Source organism: Podarcis gaigeae (genome assembly GCF_964106915.1).
Source record: "Podarcis gaigeae genome assembly, chromosome: 11".
Lineage (NCBI taxonomy): Eukaryota > Metazoa > Chordata > Lepidosauria > Squamata > Lacertidae > Podarcis > Podarcis gaigeae.
In genome coordinates, this window is record NC_139687.1 from 62,040,382 (window position 1) to 62,060,989 (window position 20,608).

General features: G+C 46.6%; 1 protein-coding gene and 1 pseudogene across 3 annotated transcripts in view; one reads left to right on the plus strand and one right to left on the minus strand.

Moving 5' to 3' along the window:
• The window catches only part of LOC310827149 (uncharacterized protein), a 34,244-nt gene extending 24,752 nt beyond the window's left edge, over positions 1-9,492 (minus strand). The window contains exons 1-2 of one of the 2 annotated variants that reach the window (XM_083702913.1): positions 8,678-9,492; positions 2,770-3,243 (exon numbers count right to left, since the gene is read on the minus strand). In XM_083702913.1, coding sequence (XP_083559039.1) covers positions 2,770-3,243; positions 8,678-8,732 — 529 coding nt within the window. In that variant the 5' untranslated portion in view covers positions 8,733-9,492. The remainder of the gene's footprint in view (positions 1-2,769; positions 3,244-8,677) is intronic. The other variant, XM_083702914.1, reaches the window with a different exon arrangement.
• A 5,128-nt stretch (positions 9,493-14,620) lies between these two features.
• LOC310827088 (myogenesis-regulating glycosidase pseudogene) lies at positions 14,621-17,621 on the plus strand (annotated as a pseudogene). Its single transcript, XR_014568573.1, has 2 exons — positions 14,621-17,096; positions 17,185-17,621. The product of XR_014568573.1 is annotated as a myogenesis-regulating glycosidase pseudogene (transcript).
• Positions 17,622-20,608: the final 2,987 nt, after the last annotated feature.

Consider the following 20,608-nt stretch of genomic DNA (forward strand, 5'->3'; position numbering starts at 1 on the left):
CGCACGAACAAGATGTAGCGTGTGCACCATTTCATGTTTTACTGGAAAACTTTAGGTGACTGTTAACTGGTAGGCAGGGCCTTGGGGGCAAACCCCCCCTTGAATCTGACTTATGACTTCAGCAGTGAGACCACAGAGTGACAGTGTCATCATAATTTCACCATGGCAACCAGCTGCTTCATTTCCACTTACTTGAAAGGCAGGTCATTGAGTATTTATTTTATTTATTTATTTTTGTATGAAATATTTATTAAGTTTTCCATAACTGAACACGTGACCACTTTCTTTCCCTTGGAAGTTGACTTGATGATCCACAGTTACCAAGCATCTAAGAATATAGAAAAGAGCATCCTGATCAGAGGTCAAGTGGGAACCTTGGCACCTCTTACTTAAGCTTTCAAGAAATATGTCTTCTTATGTCACAGATGGGTGATAGCAACCTCAATGAGCCTCCCCACGTAAATGTCAACTCTCCAAGCATTAATATAAATGCTGCCTCTCAGAAATAAAGATCTGCTCATGATCAGATCTCTAAACACAATTCCCTTCTTTTCTCTCCTATTTATTCTGGAGTAAGTCACAACTAAGCCCACTAAAGTTAATGACGCTTGACCAAGCTAAATCTTCTGTTAATGAGAAGTGAATTGGGCCATGTATCTTTGTGATTGAAGAAACATGGTGTGAACTTTGATGTGCTCTAGCATTGCACATTTACTCTGGATTCTTCCATTTGTATTTTGTCCTCCAAGTCCATGTGACTGAAACATCTCTTCTTCTTTTTTGTTCATTTCTGCTATGAAGGCCCCTTTTCCCATCTTCGCCACTCCGCTTCTTCACTTATGGTGAGATGCAGAGATCATAAAAGGCAAGGTTTTAAGAAAGCGTTTATAATTAAAGTGAACAGGTGGCTCCAACTAGTACGAGCGACCGAGCAAACAAACCCACTGGGATTGGTTGAATCAGATGGTGTATCCTTTTGTACCTCTTTTAATGAAGACTGCGCCTGATCTCTCTGTTGGGCTTAGCATGACACATATCCTTCTCATTTGTGTAAGTACATTTAAACTGACATCAAAAGAAAAGCCCCATATTTGTATCTAGATTATAGCAGCAAAAGATGCATACATTCTTAGGAACCCCTTTCAATGTCTGTTTCAGAGATCTGGGCACATTAGGCATGGCATAGCAACACAATTCAGAATGGGTACCTAATTCATGCCTGTTATCTACTCCTGTCCACAAGCACTAACCCATCACGTTGCTGATGTAATTGTATTATACAGTTGGGTGATTATATTCTCTCTCCCCCCACCCCACTCCCACTCTCTCTGGACAAAGAACAACAATCTCCAAGCATTGGATATAGTCTCGCACATTTATTTTTCCATTGGGAGGAAGGAGGGGATCTAAATTTAATAAATAAATTTAAAGCATAATACATTCCCTGTTGCTTCAGGCCATAGACCCATCTAATCCAGTATCCTGTTACCACAGAGGCCAAATAAATAGGGCGTGAGTGGTACCCCCCCCCATCTTGGCATTCAAAGGCATACATTCAGAAGAGTCATGGTGGGGTGTGCTGTGGGGAGGAGCTGTTTCCTATTATCTGGTATGCACCCTGGTGAGAATGGCTTTGTTCAATGGATGGCTCTGGAAGTTTTGGCTGGGATTACCAAGGATATCTGTTGACTCCAAACAAGGACTCTGAAGATGTTGTTGGTATGCTCTGAGCTGTTAGAGCAGCACAACTGGAGGGAGGCTGTGCACCATAATAGGTTTATAGGACACAGAATAAGGTAAACAGACTGGTATTCTTTTTTAAGTATTCTGGCCCATGTGGGCACATATATTCCCTGGTCCTGAAAGGGGTCACTGTGCCCCTGAAGGACCAGGTGCGCATCCTGGGAGTCATTTTGGACTCACAGCTGTCCATGGAGGTGCAGGTTAATTCTGTGTCCAGGGCAGCGGTCTACCAGCTCCATCTGGTACGCAGGATGAGACCCTACCTGCCCGCGGACTGTCTCACCAGAGTGGTGCATGCTCTGGTTATCTCCCGCTTGGACTACTGCAATGCGCTCTACGTGGGGTTACCTTTGAAGGTGACCCGGAAACTGCAACTAATCCAGAATGTGGCAGCTAGACTGGTGACTGGGAGCGGCCACTGAGACCACATAACACCGGCCCTGAAAGACCTACATTGGCTCCCAGGACGTTTCCAAGCACAATTTAAAGTTTTGGTGCTGACCTTTAAAGTCCCAAACAGCCTCGGCCCAGTAATCCTGAAGGAGCGTCTCCACCTCCATTGTTCAGCCCGGACACTGAGGTCCAGCACTGAGGGCCTTTTGGCGGTTCCCTCACTGCGAGAAGCGAAGTTACAGGCAGAGGGCCTTCTCGGTAGTGGCACCCGCCCTGTGGAACACCCTCCCACCAGATGTCAAGGAAATAAACAACTAACGGACTTTTAGAAGGCATTCGAAGGCAGCCCTGTTTAGGGAAGCTTTTAACATTTGATGAACCATTGTATTTTAATATTCTGCTGGAAGCTGCCAGAGTGGCTAGGGAAACCCAGCCAGATGGGCGGGTATAAGTAAATTATTATTATTATTCCTCACGATGCAGTTTCCCACCTCATGCATTGCTGGGTTTAGCTAGCTGCAGCAATTCAGCACCAGTTCTAAGTGCAATAACCACATTCAGTGGCGAGGGGAAAAGAGAGCTCCTGGTTACGGATGGGAGCGGTTTTCTGCAAGCGAATCCCTCTTGCCTTACCTTCAGGGACCCACACCTGGGGGTCTACAAATTCTTCCACTGGAATGCTGAGCACAGGGGCCGCTGCCAGGTCTGCAGCGCAGACTATCTCCTCCGTCTCCGTCTTCCACCTGCTGAACTTGTCCTTCTCTCGGGCCAGGAAGGCCTTGTGTCCCTCCTGCTTGGTGCTGAGGTGAAGTCCCAGGCCTTGCAAGCTGAGGTGGCCTTTCCTGCTGCACACCCAGGCTTGGCGCGCCCTGTCTCCTCCGCAGGACTCCAGCTGAGCAGGTGCAAATTCCTGCACTTCGGGGACCGTCAGGCACAGCCCGGTCTTCCAGTGGACTATGGCCCGGGTGGCGGCATCCCAGGTCCAGTGATATTGCGCAGACTGGGGCTTGCAGTCGGCCAGGCCAACCCTTCCGACTTCGTGGGATGAGGCGTGGATGCACTTTTGCAAACGGGCGTTCCTGATGAGGAAGCCATCGCCTCCCAGCACTGGGGAAGAATACGATACGATATGATAATCTTTATTGTCATTGTCCCATACAGAACAACGAAATTGAAAACATCTACATCATTAGACATTCAAAAACCAACAAACTCTGATACCCCATAATTGAATACACTATATTCCCACAGAGACTACCTTAAAGGTAAAGGTAAAGGGACCCCTGACCATTAGGTCCAGTCGTGGCCGACTCTGGGGTTGTGGCACTCATCTCGTTTTATTGGGCGACGGAGCCGGCGTACAGCTTCCAGGTCATGTGGCCAGCATGACTAAGCCGCTTCTGGTGAACCAGAGCAGCACATGGAAATGTCGTTTACCTTCCCGCCGGAGCGGTTCCTCTTTATCTATTTGCACTTTGACGTGCTTTCGAACTGCTAGGCTGGCGGGAGCAGGGACCGAGCAACAGGAGCTCACCCCGTCGCGGGGATTCAAACTGCCGACCTTCTGATCGGCAAGCCCTAGGCTCTGTGGTTTAACCCACAGCGCCACCCGCATCCCAAAGACTACCTTACACTGCATTTAAAACCAAAATTGCATTTGGATAGAAACTGTTTCTCAGGCGGCTAGTCCTAGTCTTAATAATCCTGTACCTTCTTCCAGAAGGCAGAAGCTGAAAGAGATCATTTTCGGGGTGTGCACTATCCTGCGCTATCTCTGCAGCTTTCTTATGGCACCTGACAACATAGATTTGATCCAAGGTGGGAAGAGTGCACCCAATTATTCTCTCCGCAGTCTTTACAACCCTGGACAGCATTGTTTTTTCCCTGACCATGCAGCTTCCAAACCACACACACAGACCATAAGTGAATACACTCTCCACAGTACAATGGTAAAATGCCATCAACAGGTCCTTTGAGAGACTATTTTTCCGGAGGATTCCCAGAAAATATAACCTCTGCTGTGCTCTCTTCATCAGGTTTTCTCCCCAGGTTAGGTCATCACTCAACTCCATTCCCAGAAATCGAAACACCGAGACCTGTTCCACACACTTCTCCTCAATAATGAGTGGCTGAATATTCAATTTACATTTCCTAAAATCCACAATAATCTCTTTTGTTTTCTTTAAGTTAAGGAGTAAGTTGTTTTTCCTGCACCACTCCCCCAACTGCTCAACTTCCTTCCTATAGGCCTCCTCTCCATCTCCAGCCGTGATTAAACCAACCACCATTGTATCACCTGCAAACTTAATGATCTTATTACTGGGGTATTTGGGGGTACAGTCAGCTGTATAGAGCTTATATAAAAGCGGGCTCAACACGCACCCCTGCGACATCCCCGTATTCATGAGATCCGCAGAGACGTGAGAACCCATCCTGACCCGTTGGGAACAGTTTGATAGAAAATCTGATATCCACCTGCACAAACATGGTGGAAGTCCCAGGTCTAATAGTTTGGGCATCAATCTATGCGGAAGAACAGTATTAAATGCAGAACTAAAGTCTACAAATAACAATCTCGCATAGTTCCCTTGCTTCTCCAAATGAGTCAGGACAGCATGTAAAATCATAGAATCATTGAGTTGGAAGGGACTCCCAAAGGTCATCCTGCCGAACCCCCAGCAATGCAGGAATCTCAACTAAAGCATCCACGACAGATGGCCACCCAACCTCTGCTTAAAAACCTCCAGGGAAGTGAGAGCCCGGAGGGAGCCCGTTCCAAGCAACTGCATTGCATTTATACGCATTGCCACAGAATCATAGAATCGGAAGGGGCTCCCCAGGGGTCATCTAGTCCAACCCCCTGCCATGCGAGTCTGCTATATGTATTGGACTACAACTCCCATCAGCACAGCCATGTTTGTTGGGGCTGATGGGAGATGTACTCCAAAGCACCCAGAGGGCAGCAGGTTGGGAAAACCTATGGTGTTTCTCAAACTTGGGTCGTTGTCCCCCCAGCTGTAGTTGGACTACAACTCCCAACTTCCCCTGCTAGCTAGGAATGATGGGAGTTGTAGTCCAACAACAGCTAGGGACCCAAGTTTCAGAAACCCTGTAGGCATATTGCATCAGTTGGAAGGGGGTATTATTTGGCACAGCATCTTAGAAAGCAGAGACATCACCTTGCCAACAAAGGTCCGTATAGTTAAAGCTATGGTTTTCCCAGTAGGGATGTATGGAAGTGAGAGCTGGACCATCAAGAAGGCTGATCGCCGAAGAATTGATGCTTTTGAATTCTGGTGCTGGAGGAGACTCCTGAGAGTCCCATGGACTGCAAGAAGATCAAACGTGGCCATTCTTAAGGAAATCAGCCCTGAGTGCTCACTGGAAGGACAGATCGTGAATCTGAGGAGGCTCCAATACTTTGGCCACCTCATGAGAAGAGAAGACTCCCTGGAAAAGACCCTGATGTTGGGAAAGATGGAGGGCACAAGGAGAAGGGGATGACAGAGGATGAGATGGTTGGACAGTGTTCTCAAAGCTACCAGCATGAGTTTGACCAAACTGCAGGAGGCAGTGGAAGACAGGAGGGCCTGGCGTGCTCTGGTCCAGGGGGTCATGAAGAGTCGGAGACGACTAAATGACTAAACAACAAGAAATTATTTGGCACCCTGCCCACTACCTCCAGGGGGGCACCCAGTGGGGGCAGGGCTGGGGTGGGGAGAAGTTTGCTACAAAGCAAACAGCAAGCCCTGCAGAATTTCCTGTCCTTTGCAAGAACAATCCCTTATGTGGAGGTACCAGGGCAGGCCAAAACAATGGATCTGCACTATAAACAGAATCCAGGTTGGGGAGCAGCACACAATAGATTAAAGGATTGCTTTCTTAAAGGAAACCTGTTGTGCCTGATATGCATTCCTCCCAGTTTTTGGATTTAGAAGGAAAAGAGGAGCTTTTTTGTTGTTGAGGGTTGACTGAGATGATGTCTCAACCAGCCACTGAAAATGGAAGAAGACCAGGCAGAGAAAGTGGTCCCATTACATCTTCTAAAAATGATTCCATACATTGATGCCAAGAGCCTCTCCCATTGGCCATCCTGCGAGTGCATGTCTAAGGCAGCCTTTGTCAGGTGTGTGTGCAGGAGCCAGGCCCTGTGACCAATAGGACTTTGCAGGACTTGGGCCTTCCTAAGTTTGTTCTGAAGAGGCAAGGTGTGGCCACACAGGTGAGACTGACTGGCAACTCACAGCGCCTGGTGGCAAGAGCCAGGAAGGGATATAAGGTCAGCATTTCCCTTTGTCACAGCAACACACTTCCTGCCTTGCTGTGTTTGGCTTCTTCCTTCCTCATCCTTGAACCTCGGCTTCCTGACTCCTTGCTTCTTGATTCTTGGACCCCTGACTTTATGACTCCTTGCTTCTCGACCCTCGGACCCCTGATTTTGTGACTCCTTGCTTCTTGATCCTTGGACCCCTGACTTCATGAATCCTGGCTCTGACCCTCAAACTCGGCTTCCTGACTCCTGGCTTCTGGACTCCCGTTCCAGCTCCCACCCCGCCATCTTGCCCCTGGTCCCGACGTCCCCAGCTGGGACTTCGATTGCCCGTGAACCGGACCATGACAGCTTTTCCCAAGCTTGTGCCCTCCAGATGTTTGGAATATACCTCCCCTCAGCCCCAGCCAGCAGCAGAGTTGTGGTTCAAAACATATGGAAGATGCCAGGGTTGGGAAGGTTGCCATTAGGTATTTACAGCTGCTGATAGACAGCCCTGATAGACTCAAACTGATTTCTGGCTAATATTTTGCTAATATTTCCTTGCTGAAATATGTGCTTGCTAAAACAAGGGAAAGTAACCAAATGTAAGGCCAAACTGTTCAATGAAATTTGGGAGCGGCAGGAACATTAGTATAAAACTGGTTGCCTTGATGACAGATTCACAAAAAATATTGCACAAGGAAATGGGATCCAGCAGTGAGGTGTATGATAGGAAAGTTGAGATCAGATACCACAGAGAGCGCTGGGATACTATTGAAACATTGGAAGAAAAAGAACATCTGCATCATCTAGCATGAAGAGATAATGATATATATATATATAGGGTATATTTGTTTATGAGTGTGTTTTGTATGTTCTTAAATTAATTTTTAAATGATGATTGAACAGAACAAAATAAATAAATACATAAATTGCAGAAAAAAGAGGGAGGGGGACTCCAGAAACATCCGAAGGGCTCCGTCCATTGCACATTCTGCTACGCATTATGCCAACCTGGTATACTCCAGATGTTTTGGATAACAACTTTCTCCAGCACCTTGTAGTTCAAAACATCTGGAGAACAGACTGCATCACTGACTATTGTGCAGGATTGAAGCTAACGCTAAGAATAAGCCAGCGCTCTCCTTGCCACCCAGAAAGCACCCAACATTTGAGCAATGCTTAAAACAGTTAAAGGGATGCAGGTGGCACTGTGGGTTAAAGCCTCAGCGCCTAGGACTTGCCGATCGAAAGGTCGGCGGTTCGAATCCCTGCGGCGGGGTGCGCTCCCGCTGCTCGGTCCCAGCGCCTGCCAACCTAGCAGTTCGAAAGCACCTCCGGGTGCAAGTAGATAAATAGGGACCGCTTACCAGCGGGAAGGTAAACGGCATTTCCGTGTGCGGCTCTGGCTCGCCAGATGCAGCTTTGTCACGCTGGCCACGTGACCCGGAAGTGTCTCCGGACAGCGCTGGCCCCTGGCCTCTTAAGTGAGATGGGCGCACAACCCCAGAGTCTGTCAAGACTGGCCCGTACGGGCAGGGGTACCTTTACCTTTACCTTTTAAAACAGTTAAATATCCCAGATTCCCCCTTCCAAATGAGTAGAGCTAAAATATACGTTGGAGACAACCCAAAAGATGAGTGCTTATTTATTATTTTATCACCTTCCTGCAAGGTCCTTAAGACTGAACACAGTGGGAGATCCCATTTTGGCCTCACAACTTTCTTTTGAGGTAGGCTCCTAGCTGACAACGTTTCCCTTTTTTAAAGGGAAATTCCCTTATTTCGAATAGGGTTCCTCGAAAGAAAAGGGAAAAGTTGATAGCTATGGGTAGGCTACACTGAGCGCTCGTGATTTCTCTAAGGCCACCCAGTGTTTCATGGAGGCTGAACTCACACAGATTTTAGGTGAACGCTCCCTGGTCCAACTGCAAGCTCCTATTGTTTTTGTTGTGCAGGATCTCAAAAATTTAGGATGTGCGGTTTGCATATTCATGACTTGCATAACAACATTTGTAGGTCCCAGAATTCCTGGAACAGTTTCGTTGCTCCTTTTCAAATAGCCTTCAATGGTCACCTAGCTGCACACACAGAGAGAAGGGTACATAAAAAAAAACCCACCTCTCGTTGCCAGGAGAATCCGTTTCACAATCCAAACAAACACAGATCAGCCAGCGAAGGCGAACTGAAACACTGTCCATGCAGGGGAAGTATTTGTACGTAAAAATAATAATCTTACGGTCAAGGAGAAAAAAGGGGTGCAAAGAAGGAGCAGCGAAAGCAAACTTACCCTGCAGCCAAGGAAGAAAGAAAATCCAACTCAAGCTCAGCTTGAAAAGCTTCATTGTCTCCCAGGAGAAAGAAATTGAGGGGGGTTATAGATGGGGAGAAGAGCCTTTGCAAATGGCAAAGTGAACTGCGAAGTTGATTTGCCTGCCAAAGGGAGGAACAGGATGCGACAAAAGTCGAAGATACAATTTAAGGAAGCAAGTTCTGTCTCTCCTGGCCAGCACCCTTTAGCACCCAAGATAGCAGCAGGGTGGTGATCCCAGAGGAAGTGCTGTGAAAAAGCCCATATTCGAGGAAAATCACATCCTGGCTTTCCCAGGAAAAATTGCAAAAAAGCACTGGCCTGCTTCTCAACTAGCTCTTGCTGATGGAAGAGAAGGGAAGCTTTCAAGAAGCGCAGAGTTCTTCCTCTTCTTCAGGCAGGGTGATGGTGGGTTGCAGGAAGAAGACCACCTTCCTGCCCTAAAGGGTGGCAAGTGGTGCCCTAAAAGGATATAAAAATCTATAGCGCAGTAATTGCAGCAGCAGTGTGGGGAGTGGGAAGGGAGAAGCAACGGAGCTGCTGGGCTCCGTTCTTTACAAGTTGTGATTCCTGAATAGGGACAGGGAATTCTAAAGAACTCGAGCTGGTGAGGTCGCTGCTGGGAACTGGAGAGGAGCCAAAACAGCCACTTCAGCCCACAAAGGAGAAGGGGAGGCCCCTGAACTCCCAGATTAGGATGTTCCCTTTTGCTGCAGATCCTCTTTTCACACTTAGAAAGCCTGTGGCGTTTGCACAAGAACATACGAAGCTGCCCGTATTGAAGTGTGGTGTGCTGGACCCGGGGGGGGGAGGAGGTTACCATGAGGCGTGGTCAGAGTCCGGTCCTGGGTCGAGGGTCTGGAGACTGTCCACCAAGGGGGAAGCGGGGTCCAAAGCAAGAAGCTGGGGGTGGTCGGGAACTCTGGAAGAACAGGTCTGGGTGCTGGCAGAAACAGGTTTCCAGCGAGGTTCTAGGCACCACAGTTCAAGAAGGACACTGACAAACTGGAACGTGTCCAGAGGAGGGCAACCAAAATGGTCAAAGGCCTGGAAACGATGCCTTATGAAGAACGGCTAAGGGAACTGGGCATGTTTAGCCTGGAGAAGTGGAGGTTAAGGACTGATATTATAGCCATGTTCAAATATAGAAAAGGATGTTACATAGAGGAGGGAGAAAGGTTTTCTGCTGCTCCAGAGAAGCGGACACGGAGCAATGGATCCAAACTACAAGAAAGAAGATTCCACCTAAACATTAGGAAGAACTTCCTGACAGTAAGAGCTGTTCGACAGTGGAATTTGCTGCCAAGGAGTGTGGTGGAGTCTCCTTCTTTGGAGGTCTTTAAGCAGAGGCTTGACAACCATATGTCAGGAGTGCTCTGATGGTGTTTCCTGCTTGGCAGGGGATTGGACTCGATGGCCCTTGTGGTCTCTTCCAACTCTATGATTCTATGATTCTATGCTCCTGCAACCTGGGCCTGGGCTGACTGGCCTTTATCTCCTCTGGGGCCTAGGGCTGTCCCGGCCCACAGGTGACCCGCCTCTCCTGGCGTTAAGGCGAGCACTCCTCCTCAGAGAACTTAGTTCCCTCCGCCTTTCTGCCCTGAGCCTCTGCAGCTCAGGAGAGGCTGGAGGGTTACTGGATCCAGAGGCAGCCTCACCTTCCCCTGACTGGGCTGGGAGAGGAGCACCTGCAGGCAACAGGTCCTCAATCACCTTCAGAGCCAGAGTGGATTCATCTGGTGTCTGCTCCTGAGGATCCGGCACAGGTGCGGGCCCTTCAGATTCAAGGCCCTGCCCCGCTCAGCCGGCCCTGGAGGCGGGGACTCCTGTGCAGGCTGGGATTCCTCGAGTTCAGCCTCTGAATCAGATTCTCAGGCCATCACATGTGGGTTCCCACGAGGCAAGACACAGTGATAACAGCAAGAACCTTTATTGAACTACAGTGGTACATTCCGGAGCCCCGTTCGCATCCAGAAGCGAATGTAACCTGCGCCTGCGCAGGCCGCAGTTCACCGCTTCTGTGCATGCCCGTGACGTCATATTGACCATCTGCGCAAGCGGCAAACCTGGAAGTAATGCACTCCGTTACTTCCAGGTTGCCGCAGCGCGCAGCCAGAAAATACATATCCCGAAGCTACATCAACCTGAGGTATGACTGTACATAACTGGGAAAACAGGGGCAAAACAACTGCTTATATACATTTCTGAAAGCCTGGGCCACTCCCACTCCCAACATGATTGGTTATCTAAACTTCCAAGCTGCGAATCACTACTCACGAATTCAAGGGCCAATGGCAGAGGCCCAAATCCTGAAATGTTCTGTGATTGGACATCCTGTATCGAATCAGAACAGAGGAGCTCCATACTCAAGCTTAGGAAAACAGAGACCACTGAATACATAACGCGAATGCCAGGGGCCCATCCAGTCTGGTCCTTAGGGCCATGGCTCAGCGGTAGAGAGCACCTGCTTTGCTGCAGAAGGTCCCTGGTGGCAGGGCTGGGAAGTCACCCTGCCTGAAACCCATGCTGCCGGCCAGTGTAGACAATACTGAGCAAGATGGCTTCCTCCCCATGTTCCTATTGGAACCAGCCCTGTATTCAGAATAATGAGGACTAGAATCTTAGCTCGTTTTTAAAGGAAAGGGCCATAGCGCAGGGGAAGAGCATAGCACAAATATGTACACACTTTCCACTTACAAATGCCCTTTCACATGTATCTTTTGCAAAACCAAAGTCTGGTAAACTCCCCACAAGCAAATCAGGGTGAATGCAGAAAGAATGCTCACCGACCTGAAAACAAATAAGAATGAACACTAAATAAAGACCAGATATAATCTAACCTCCATGTATATGTGAGAAGTGCCACGTTTCAGTTTGCATGTTGCAAATTAAGTAGGTTCACATTAAACTTTGAACCAAATATATCCTCCATTGCTAACTGCAACTGTAGGAAAATAGGAAATATACTGAGAAACTCTTTCCCCAATGCAAAATTGAGGCTGTTGAAAGATCCTTTGCTTTATTCCTCATGCTGAACTAGTTGGGCCATTGGCCTGATTCAGCAAGCTGTTCCTAAGAAGTGCTTCCTGTGTTATAAATTCAGCAGGCTGACTTCAGACCAAGGCTGCAGCCCTATCTTATATAAAATTATTAAGGACTTACACGCTTCGGCACAGCGGATTTTACCTGTGAGTAGATATGCCCAGGATTGCACCAAAACTTCCTTGTGCTCGATTCTCATTGAAATCAACAAGACTTGACTTTTCCACACTGATTTATATGGGGCCAAAGTCCAAGCCATTTCCTAGATCCAGCCCAATATATTTAAATGCACAACTGCAAAACAGCATTAACTATGCTGCCTGTTGTGCAAGCAAGCAGACTGTTCCAAGAGTTTCAGGAAAATTCTGCAATAGGAGATGGATTTCCACCTGGCTGCTCCAACTGTCAAGTCAGAACCTACTTTGCAACACAGAATTTGCAGAAGGGTTCCAGCCTTTTATTCCCCCTGCAGAAAATTTAGATTGAATTGCACGGAGCTTGATAAACTTTCATCTTGTACATCAAGAGTTTCCTCTCTTGTTTTTGCGTTGGTGGCTTCATGCAGCCTTCACACAATATAATTTGCTTTTCCTCCATTGCCACCTTCAGGAGCCAAGTTCAATTGCAGCCGGAAAACTTCAGAAACTTTTGTGACCGCGTGGTACAGTTTGTGCTCTGACTGTTATCCAACCTATTAATTGAGCATTCATCTCAATTTGCTTGCACAAAGTATACATGGAAGTTAGATCATATCTGGTCTTTATTTAGTTTTCAGGTCGGCGAGCATTCTTTCTGCATTCACCCTGATTTGCTTGTGGTGAGTTTACCAGACATTTTGCTGCTTGGGGAAAAAAAATTATTAGGGAATTCAACAAAACATATTATCTTAAAACATACCATCCTTAATTTCCCCCCTCATTTCCCCCCCTACCCCCTCCCTACCATAAACAAGCACCCCGCCCCACCCCGCCCCACCCCCTGAATTCTCTCAGTTCCAATCTCTGGTTTCTCTATAAATGCTATTCTGTGTATGTTACAGAATTGTATAAGTCCTTAATTTATCTAACTGATTATTATCAATAAAAAGTTTGTGAGTGTTTATTCAAAGCCTGCCAAGGAGTCCAATTCACTTTGTTGCGTCTTTTGGTACTTTGTAAAGGGTTCCCATTCCTCTTTAAAGTCACAGTTATCCTTGTCCCGTAGTTTGTGTGTCAATTTTGCCAGTTCCGCATAGTCCATCAGTTTCTCTTCCCATAGTTCTCTAGTCGGGATTTCCTCGTTCTTCCATCCTTGTGCTATTAAGACTCTCGCCGCTGTTGTCGCAGACATGAAAATATTTTATGATTTCCTTGGCAGGTCTTTTCCTACAATCCCTAACAGAAATGCTTCAGGTTTTTAAACAAATGTTAGATGGAACATTTTCTTCTATTCATTGTATATCATTTCTCAAAATTTCTTAATTTCATTACAATCTCACCACATGTGGTAAAATGTCCCCTCCTTTTTCTTACACTTCCAACATAAATTTGAGCTGGTTTTATACATTTTTCCTAACTGCATTGGTGTCATATACCATCTATACATCATCTTCATATAATTTTCTTTCCTCAAAGAACAATCTGTAAATTTTAAATCAATTTTCCATAACCTTGGTTATGGTAAGGTTAGGCAGCTTGAAATTGACATTGTAATGCACTAAGAAATGTAAAATGCACAAATGACTAACAGGAAGGCATGTAACCACTGTGCAAGCAAACCAGGATGAAAGCTCATTAGGGTGAATGCTCAACCTAGGGGCCTCAAAAGTCTGCTTTTTAAAAATAAAAAAGTGGATTTGATGTGCTAGGGCAACAGAGCATTTTTATCATCGAATAATAGACTAGATTAGTTGCAAGGGCATCCGAGGATCATCTAGTCCAACCCGCTGCAATGAAGGAATCTCAATTAAAGCATCCATGACAGATGGCCATCCAACCTCTGATTAAAAACCTCCAAGGATCTTTTAATCAATTTTATTAAAGGTTTTCAACCTAATATAAAATTGAAACTAAATTAAAGAGATTTTTTGTTAAAAAATCAGAAAATACATTATTATTATTATTATTATTATTATTATTACCCCACCCATCTGGCTGGGCTTTCCATATAACAACCCTCATGTGATCCTCATAAAACACAAAATTATAAATATATCTATGTCGCACTCAGTCAGCATTTTCTCTTAATCTTCACACATACAGAATAATAATAATAATAATAATAATAATAATAATAATAATAATAATTTATTTCTATCCCGCCCTCCCCAGCCGAAGCTGGGCTCAGAGCAGCTAACAACAATAAAAGTAACACAGCATTCAAAAATCAATTCATTTTAAAAGTTTAATCTTCCCACCTCTCACCTGGGAGAGCTTCCTCTTCCTCCGTCTCCCACCCTGAGAAGACCCACTCTGGCCTGGCTCTCATACCAGCCCCTTCCTCTTCTCTCTGTTAGCTCCTTGGACGTATCTTCATTTATCACAAATATAACTTTTCAGTGTGTTAAGGCATGCATCTAGAAATACAACTAGAGAGCCACCAAAGATCACACAAGAAACCCAATCCAAGAGAAAAGAAAGGGGTGATCACTCCAGATCTTCAGAGTCATTCATGAAGCTGAACTGCCGCAGAGAAAATTATTGCCAGGGCAGGGAGCGGCGGCGCTAAGACATCTCAAGGGCAGCTAGCAAGGTATGAGATGCAGCCGCCAGAGGACTCCCCTGCCTTTGCACACAGCTGTAGGTCTTTGCATCGCCTGGTTTCCTATTCCTGGGGCCTCTCATTCCGAAGCAATTTCTTTGCTCCCTCTCCCCATCCAGGAAAAGAAAAACCTGGCTGAGGCTTCGCAGGGAGTTGTGCCATCTCTCACTTGCGTAATAACCTTCCTCGGTCAGCTGATCGCCTCATCGAGAGTCAAGGAAAGCAGCAGGGTCCTGGCTCCAGCAGAGGTTGCAGCGGCAGAGAAGTCTTGCTCCCGGTAACCAGGATTAATTTATTAGCCTGGCTGAGATGTGTTTTGTCGCTGCATTCTGAAGGGTAGTGATCTGCATTCCTGGATCCAGCAAGGGAGAGAGAGGGCAGAGCTGTTTTTAAACACAGTCTTTATAAAGCTGAGAAAAACACTCGCCACCACGAGGGCCAAGCAACCACTGGCCACAGCTATTAGATCTGTGATATTATGGAAGCTCAGTTGTCCCGTCGCCAAGGAAAAGGAGAGAAGCGTCAGAGGGAAGATGGTTCTGTGACAAAACCAATTCTCCATTCCTCTCTGGAGTCTCGGACATCCCGGCAGAGTTATCTTGGAAGAGCTGTGCTGCTGGCAACAGGACTCGTCATAGCTGTGGTCGTGGGTCTGCATTGCTACACGGTTCCTCCTACGAAGGCAGAGAGGGTAAAGGTGAAGCAGGTGGACCTGTGGCAGGGAGGCTTCACCACTGGAAACCGGGGTGGAGAAGTGGTCTTCAGGATGGCCTTCCAATCAGGCGTCCTTGACCTGGAGTCTTGTTCTAAGGAAAGGGGAGTTTTAAGCTGTACGGGTACGGAAAGGGGGGTGTTCAGTTTCCTCATCCAGACTGTCAAACCCAACGAGGCGATGACGTGCTACATCATCCGCTGGGAAGAGTTTGAGGCAGACTCTGCAGTGGAACACAAAATGTTCTGGGGGGACGCCCATTGGTATGGAGGCTACGAGATGAGCAGGCAGCAATGGCCAATCAGTCTACCTGGAAGCCAAGAACCTGCGCCATTTGTGACTAGTGATGTCTATTCTTTCAGGAAGAGCTTCGGGGGCGTCTTGGAGAGGTATTGGTTGTCCTCCAAAGCAGCTGCCGTCAAGATAAGTGACTCTGTGCCCTTCCACCTTGGGTTCAATGCTTCGGAAAGGTCCCTCATATTCCAAGCCAGGTATAAAGATTCTCCATATGAGCCGTTGAACGAGCCCTTCCCACAGTTGAGTTACCATGTCTGCATAGGTTCAGACATCACCTCTGTCCACCGGTACATGGCCCAGGTCCATTTCAGGAAACCTTTGAAGGTGCCTTCAGAAAGGATGTTCCAGTTTCCAATCTGGTCAACGTGGGCCATGTACAAGAAGGAGATTAACCAAGAGAAAGTTCTGGGATTTGCACAGATGATTAAAAAGTACGGTTTCAAATACAGCCACATTGAAATTGATGACATGTACTCACAGAATTATGGTGATTTTGACTTTGACCCTTCGAAGTTCCCTCAGGCGACAGATATGTTCGAAAAGCTTAAGAAAGATGGCTTCAACGTGACCATCTGGATACACCCTTTTGTACATAAAAGTTCCCCAAACTTTGAGGTGGGAATAGAGAATAAGCTTTTTGTCACGGAACTACAAGGGACACTCCCTGCCATGGTTGTGTGGTGGAACGGTGTGGGCGCCATATTGGATTTCACCAACCCTTCGGCTAGAAAATGGTTCCAGAGACACCTGAGGCAACTCCGCACTAAGTACGGCATCTCTTCCTTCAAGTTTGATGCCGGTGAGACGTGCTACCTTCCCAAACAATTCCATACTTTCCATACCTTGGCAGATCCCAGCATTTGGTCCCGGCATTATGCGGAAATGGCCATTCCATTTCACGAGCTTGCAGAAGTCCGAGTCGGCTACCGATCCCAGCACATCTCTTGTTTTGTTCGTATCATTGACCGGGACTCAATTTGTGGGTATGAACTTGGGCTGAAGTCCTTGATACCTACGGTGCTGACCATTGGCCTCCTGGGATACCCTTTTGTACTGCCCGATATGATTGGCGGGAATTTTCTCCCTAACAAAACGGAAGATGCTGTTGACATCCCAGATCGGGAGCTCTACATCCGATGGCTGGAGCTGTCGGCCTTCATGCCTTCCATGCAGTTCTCCATCCCACCGTGGCTTTACGACAGAGAGGTCATAGACATCGCCCTGAAGTTCACCAGGCTCCACGAGTCTTTGGTTGCCCCCCTCTTGCTGGAGCTGGCTGGGGAGATCACCGACACTGGGGACCCCATCATCCGGCCCATCTGGTGGATTTCTCCCCACGATGAGGCTGCACACAAGATCGATTCCCAGTTCCTGATTGGGGACACCCTGATGGTGGCTCCCGTCTTGGAGATGGGCAAGCAAGAGAGAGACATTTACATCCCAGCTGGCAAATGGCGGAGCTACAAAGGGGAGCTCTTTGAAAAAACACCCCTTCTTCTTAAGGACTACTCTGTCCCTTTGGACGAAGCGCCTTATTTTGTTTTGAATTCTTAAGTTGCCTTGGGGCCAGGGAAGGGCCTTGGAGCGGCTTTGTCTCTAGTCCTCAAGGTGACTTTGACTTAATCAGTTTATCTTAAAAGAAAAGCTCTTTCTTCACAGAGATTTTTTTTTTAATGCTAATGTATTCTCGTTACAGACCTCATCTGGCTTTTAGTTCTGCTGAATCTGTGCAGCTCACAATCTTTTTATCTCACTCTTCCAGGGGAAGGGCTGTTATCTCCCATGTTGCAGAAGGCGAAAGTCAGGACCAGGTTAACTAATTGACGTTTAGTGAGTATGGAGGGAGGCTTTCAATATCACGGTCCAATTCTACGCACAGATGTGCGCGCACACACTGCAACGCGGGTCCTTTGGAATGATTCTCCACAGAGGACCATGCAGTGAAAGCATCATGGAAAATAGATACGGGCATTGCAGAGAAAGTTCTGTGAGTTGGGCGCTTCTCGATAGTCAAAGCAATTTCTGTTGTGAGCTGCAAAAGCAGGGGGTTTCCTATGCCAAAAATTATACAAATTATGCACCGTGGAATTTTTGTCTTTCAGAATAAATTAAGCATGCACTTTTGCACAATAATTTGCACCACTAGATGGAACTGAGGGCTCGTTCTGTTCTGCTTGTGCCATGAGGTTTTCCCCTTTCCTACTCTTTAGCAATAGATCAGAACAAATGTCAATCCAGGGAAAACCTGAATTGTCTTTCCCCACGCCCCCCCACCAAGCCCAGTGGATGATGATAATGATAATAATTCATTATTTATACTCCACCCATCTGGCTGGGTTTCTCCAGCCACTCTGGGTGGCTCCCAACAGATTAAAAACAGAATAAAACTTCAAACATTAAAAACTTCCCTAAACTGGGCTGCCTTCAGATGTCTTCTAAAAGTCAGATAGTTGTTTATTTCCCTGACATCTGCTGGGAGGACGTTCCACAGGGAGGGCGCCACTACTGAGAAGGCCCTCTGCCTGGTTCCCTGTAACCTTGCTTCTCACAGGGAGGGAACCGCCAGAAGGCCCTTGGAGCTGGACCTCAGTATCCGGGTTGAATGATGGGGGTGGAGACGCTCCTTCAGGTATACTGGACCGAGGCCATTTAGGGCTTTCAAGGTCAGCACTAACACTTTGAATTGTGCTCGGAAACGTCCTGGGAGCCAATGTAGGTCTTTCAGGACAAGAGAAAGAGTGTTTTGAAGAATTCAGAAGAATATAGCAAGGGCTGAGGAGGAGCCGAGCGATGGTTGCGGTTAAGTCTTGGGCTGGATAGTAGGCACAAGAGGCAGGAAGCGATGGGGCTTTGCATTACCTGCCGCTTGGCAAGAATAAATAAGGCTTTAGTAGTGTATGGTGAACCTGCAGCCCTCTAAGTATTGTTGGATTATGACTCCTGTCACCACCCCTGACCATTGGGCATGCTGGCAGGGGCTGATGGGTTTGACTTCGACAAGGACTTTGCACATTCTCCATCCTTGCCTTAAGTGTCCTTTGGCTGCTGAGACACTGGAAACCCTGCCTGGCCAACTGCAAAATGTTCTCAATGAGGTCTAGAGGCTTTTTCCTTTAAACTGAGCAACGCTGATGTTTTCAAAAAGCTACAGTCTGTGTCAGGGCCTGTATTTAATGGTCCAAGGGTTGGACAAATAGAGGCATATCTACTAGAAAAAAAGAGAAAAAAGGCCAACACAAATACAAAGTCACTTGCATGAGTGGCATGCTGACAGACATGGCTTGAAGGTAATGCTATTGCAAACAGTACAGAGGGCAGGGCCATAGAAAGAGTTTTCTTGCTTTCCTGCGTGTAACAACCAAACCAAACCAGTCTGGCCTGCTGTGCAGTAGCTGCCTATGTTTCTGTTATCAGGGAATGGATCAAGATACAATAATAAAGTAAATAACTTACGGCAGAAAGAATTTCATTGCATAGTTTTACCTACAACAAATTCATGTTACAAGTTTGACCAATTCATGGAGGGGAGGGCTATTGATGGCTACCGGCCAAAATGGAATATATATATATTTTTTTAAAAAATGTCCAGTAGCACCTTAGAGACGAACTAAGTTTGTTCTTGGTATGAGCTTTCGTGTGCATGCACACTTCTCCAGATACACTGAAACAGAAGTCACCAGACCTTTATATATAGTGAGAGGGTGGGGAGGGGTATTACTCAGAAGGCTGGTGGGAATGGGTGATTGGCTGAAAGGTGTGGTAAATCTGTTAACAACTGCAATAGGTCTTACAGGAAAAAGCAAGGTATGTGATGGCCAAAAATAGCTTTATCATGTATAATGAGATAATAATCCAATGTCTCTATTCAGACCAGGTCTCTCCATGGTTTTAAGTCTGGTTGTTGTTGTTTAGTCGTGTCCACCTCTTTGTGACCTCCTGGACCAGAGCACGCCAGGCACTCCTGACTTCCACTGCCTCCCGCAGTTTGGTCAAACTCATGCTGGTCGCTTCTAGAACACTGTCCAACCACCTCATCCTCTGTCGTCCCCTTCTCCTTGCGCCCTCCATCTTTCCCAACAATCAAAAATGGTTTCAGGTCGGTCTTCCTGTGCTGATCTATGTACATGCTTGGTTGGTACATTTATGAACATTTAACATATACCTAAGACCTCAAAATTCTTATAACACCTGCAGCCACTGTGAGAATAGGATGCTGGCCTGTTCTTATAGCTGCAGTAAAATGCTATTGTTTTGTTTTGTTTTTAAATGAAAATAAGGTATATAAATATTTAGTATATATAAATACATTAAAATGTATCGGACCAGTCGTGTTGGGGATGGAAGTTCCGAACAGGTGGGAACCTCGACTTACTCGATCTCATAATGAGGAGAATTCTCCCTTTTTCTCTGTACTAGAGATAGAGAGTAAAAAGTCGATGCAAACACATCATTTTAAAAAGTGGTGGGTTGTTTTCTGAAATAACTGAAGACAGAGTGTTCTTTCTGCCATCTTCCCATTGGCTCTGATGAGCTTCATTCTTCGTCTCGGAGGGTGAGAAGTGTGTGGGGTGTGTGCGGGAAGAACAGCAAAGTCTATTTCTAGTTTGAAGAGCAGATTGGAAGCACAACAAGACTTTCGCACAATGCTAGCCGTCCTGGTTCTCCCATCTGGAAGTTTGACTGCTCCATTCCCAGACTGCAAGCGGCAGCAAGATGATTGACGTAAATGTCAGCTGAAGGCCCAGTCCCCTTGTTGCCAGCTTATTGCGTAAGCCCCACTGACATGAAGGGGGAGCTTTGCATTCGAGCATTTTTGGGGGTACCCATATTTCAAGTTCCGAAGGGGGTCCAATCATCATCTTGCTGCTGCATTAATGCCCACAAATCTGTCCAAATAATGTTCATAATTCTATCCTATCTTATCTTGCTGTTTCGAAATTTTCGTATAATTTTTCCTTTCTCTTTGCGACCTCTTCTGATAATCTCCTTAAGCAGGTAAAAACAAGTTGTAATCCTGTGTGAATTTTTCCATTCGTCCAATAGCCATATCGAGATGGTTTCCATATATCATCTCTTCCATAGATAAAAACACTCTTTCCATCATTAATCTTCGCAAATCT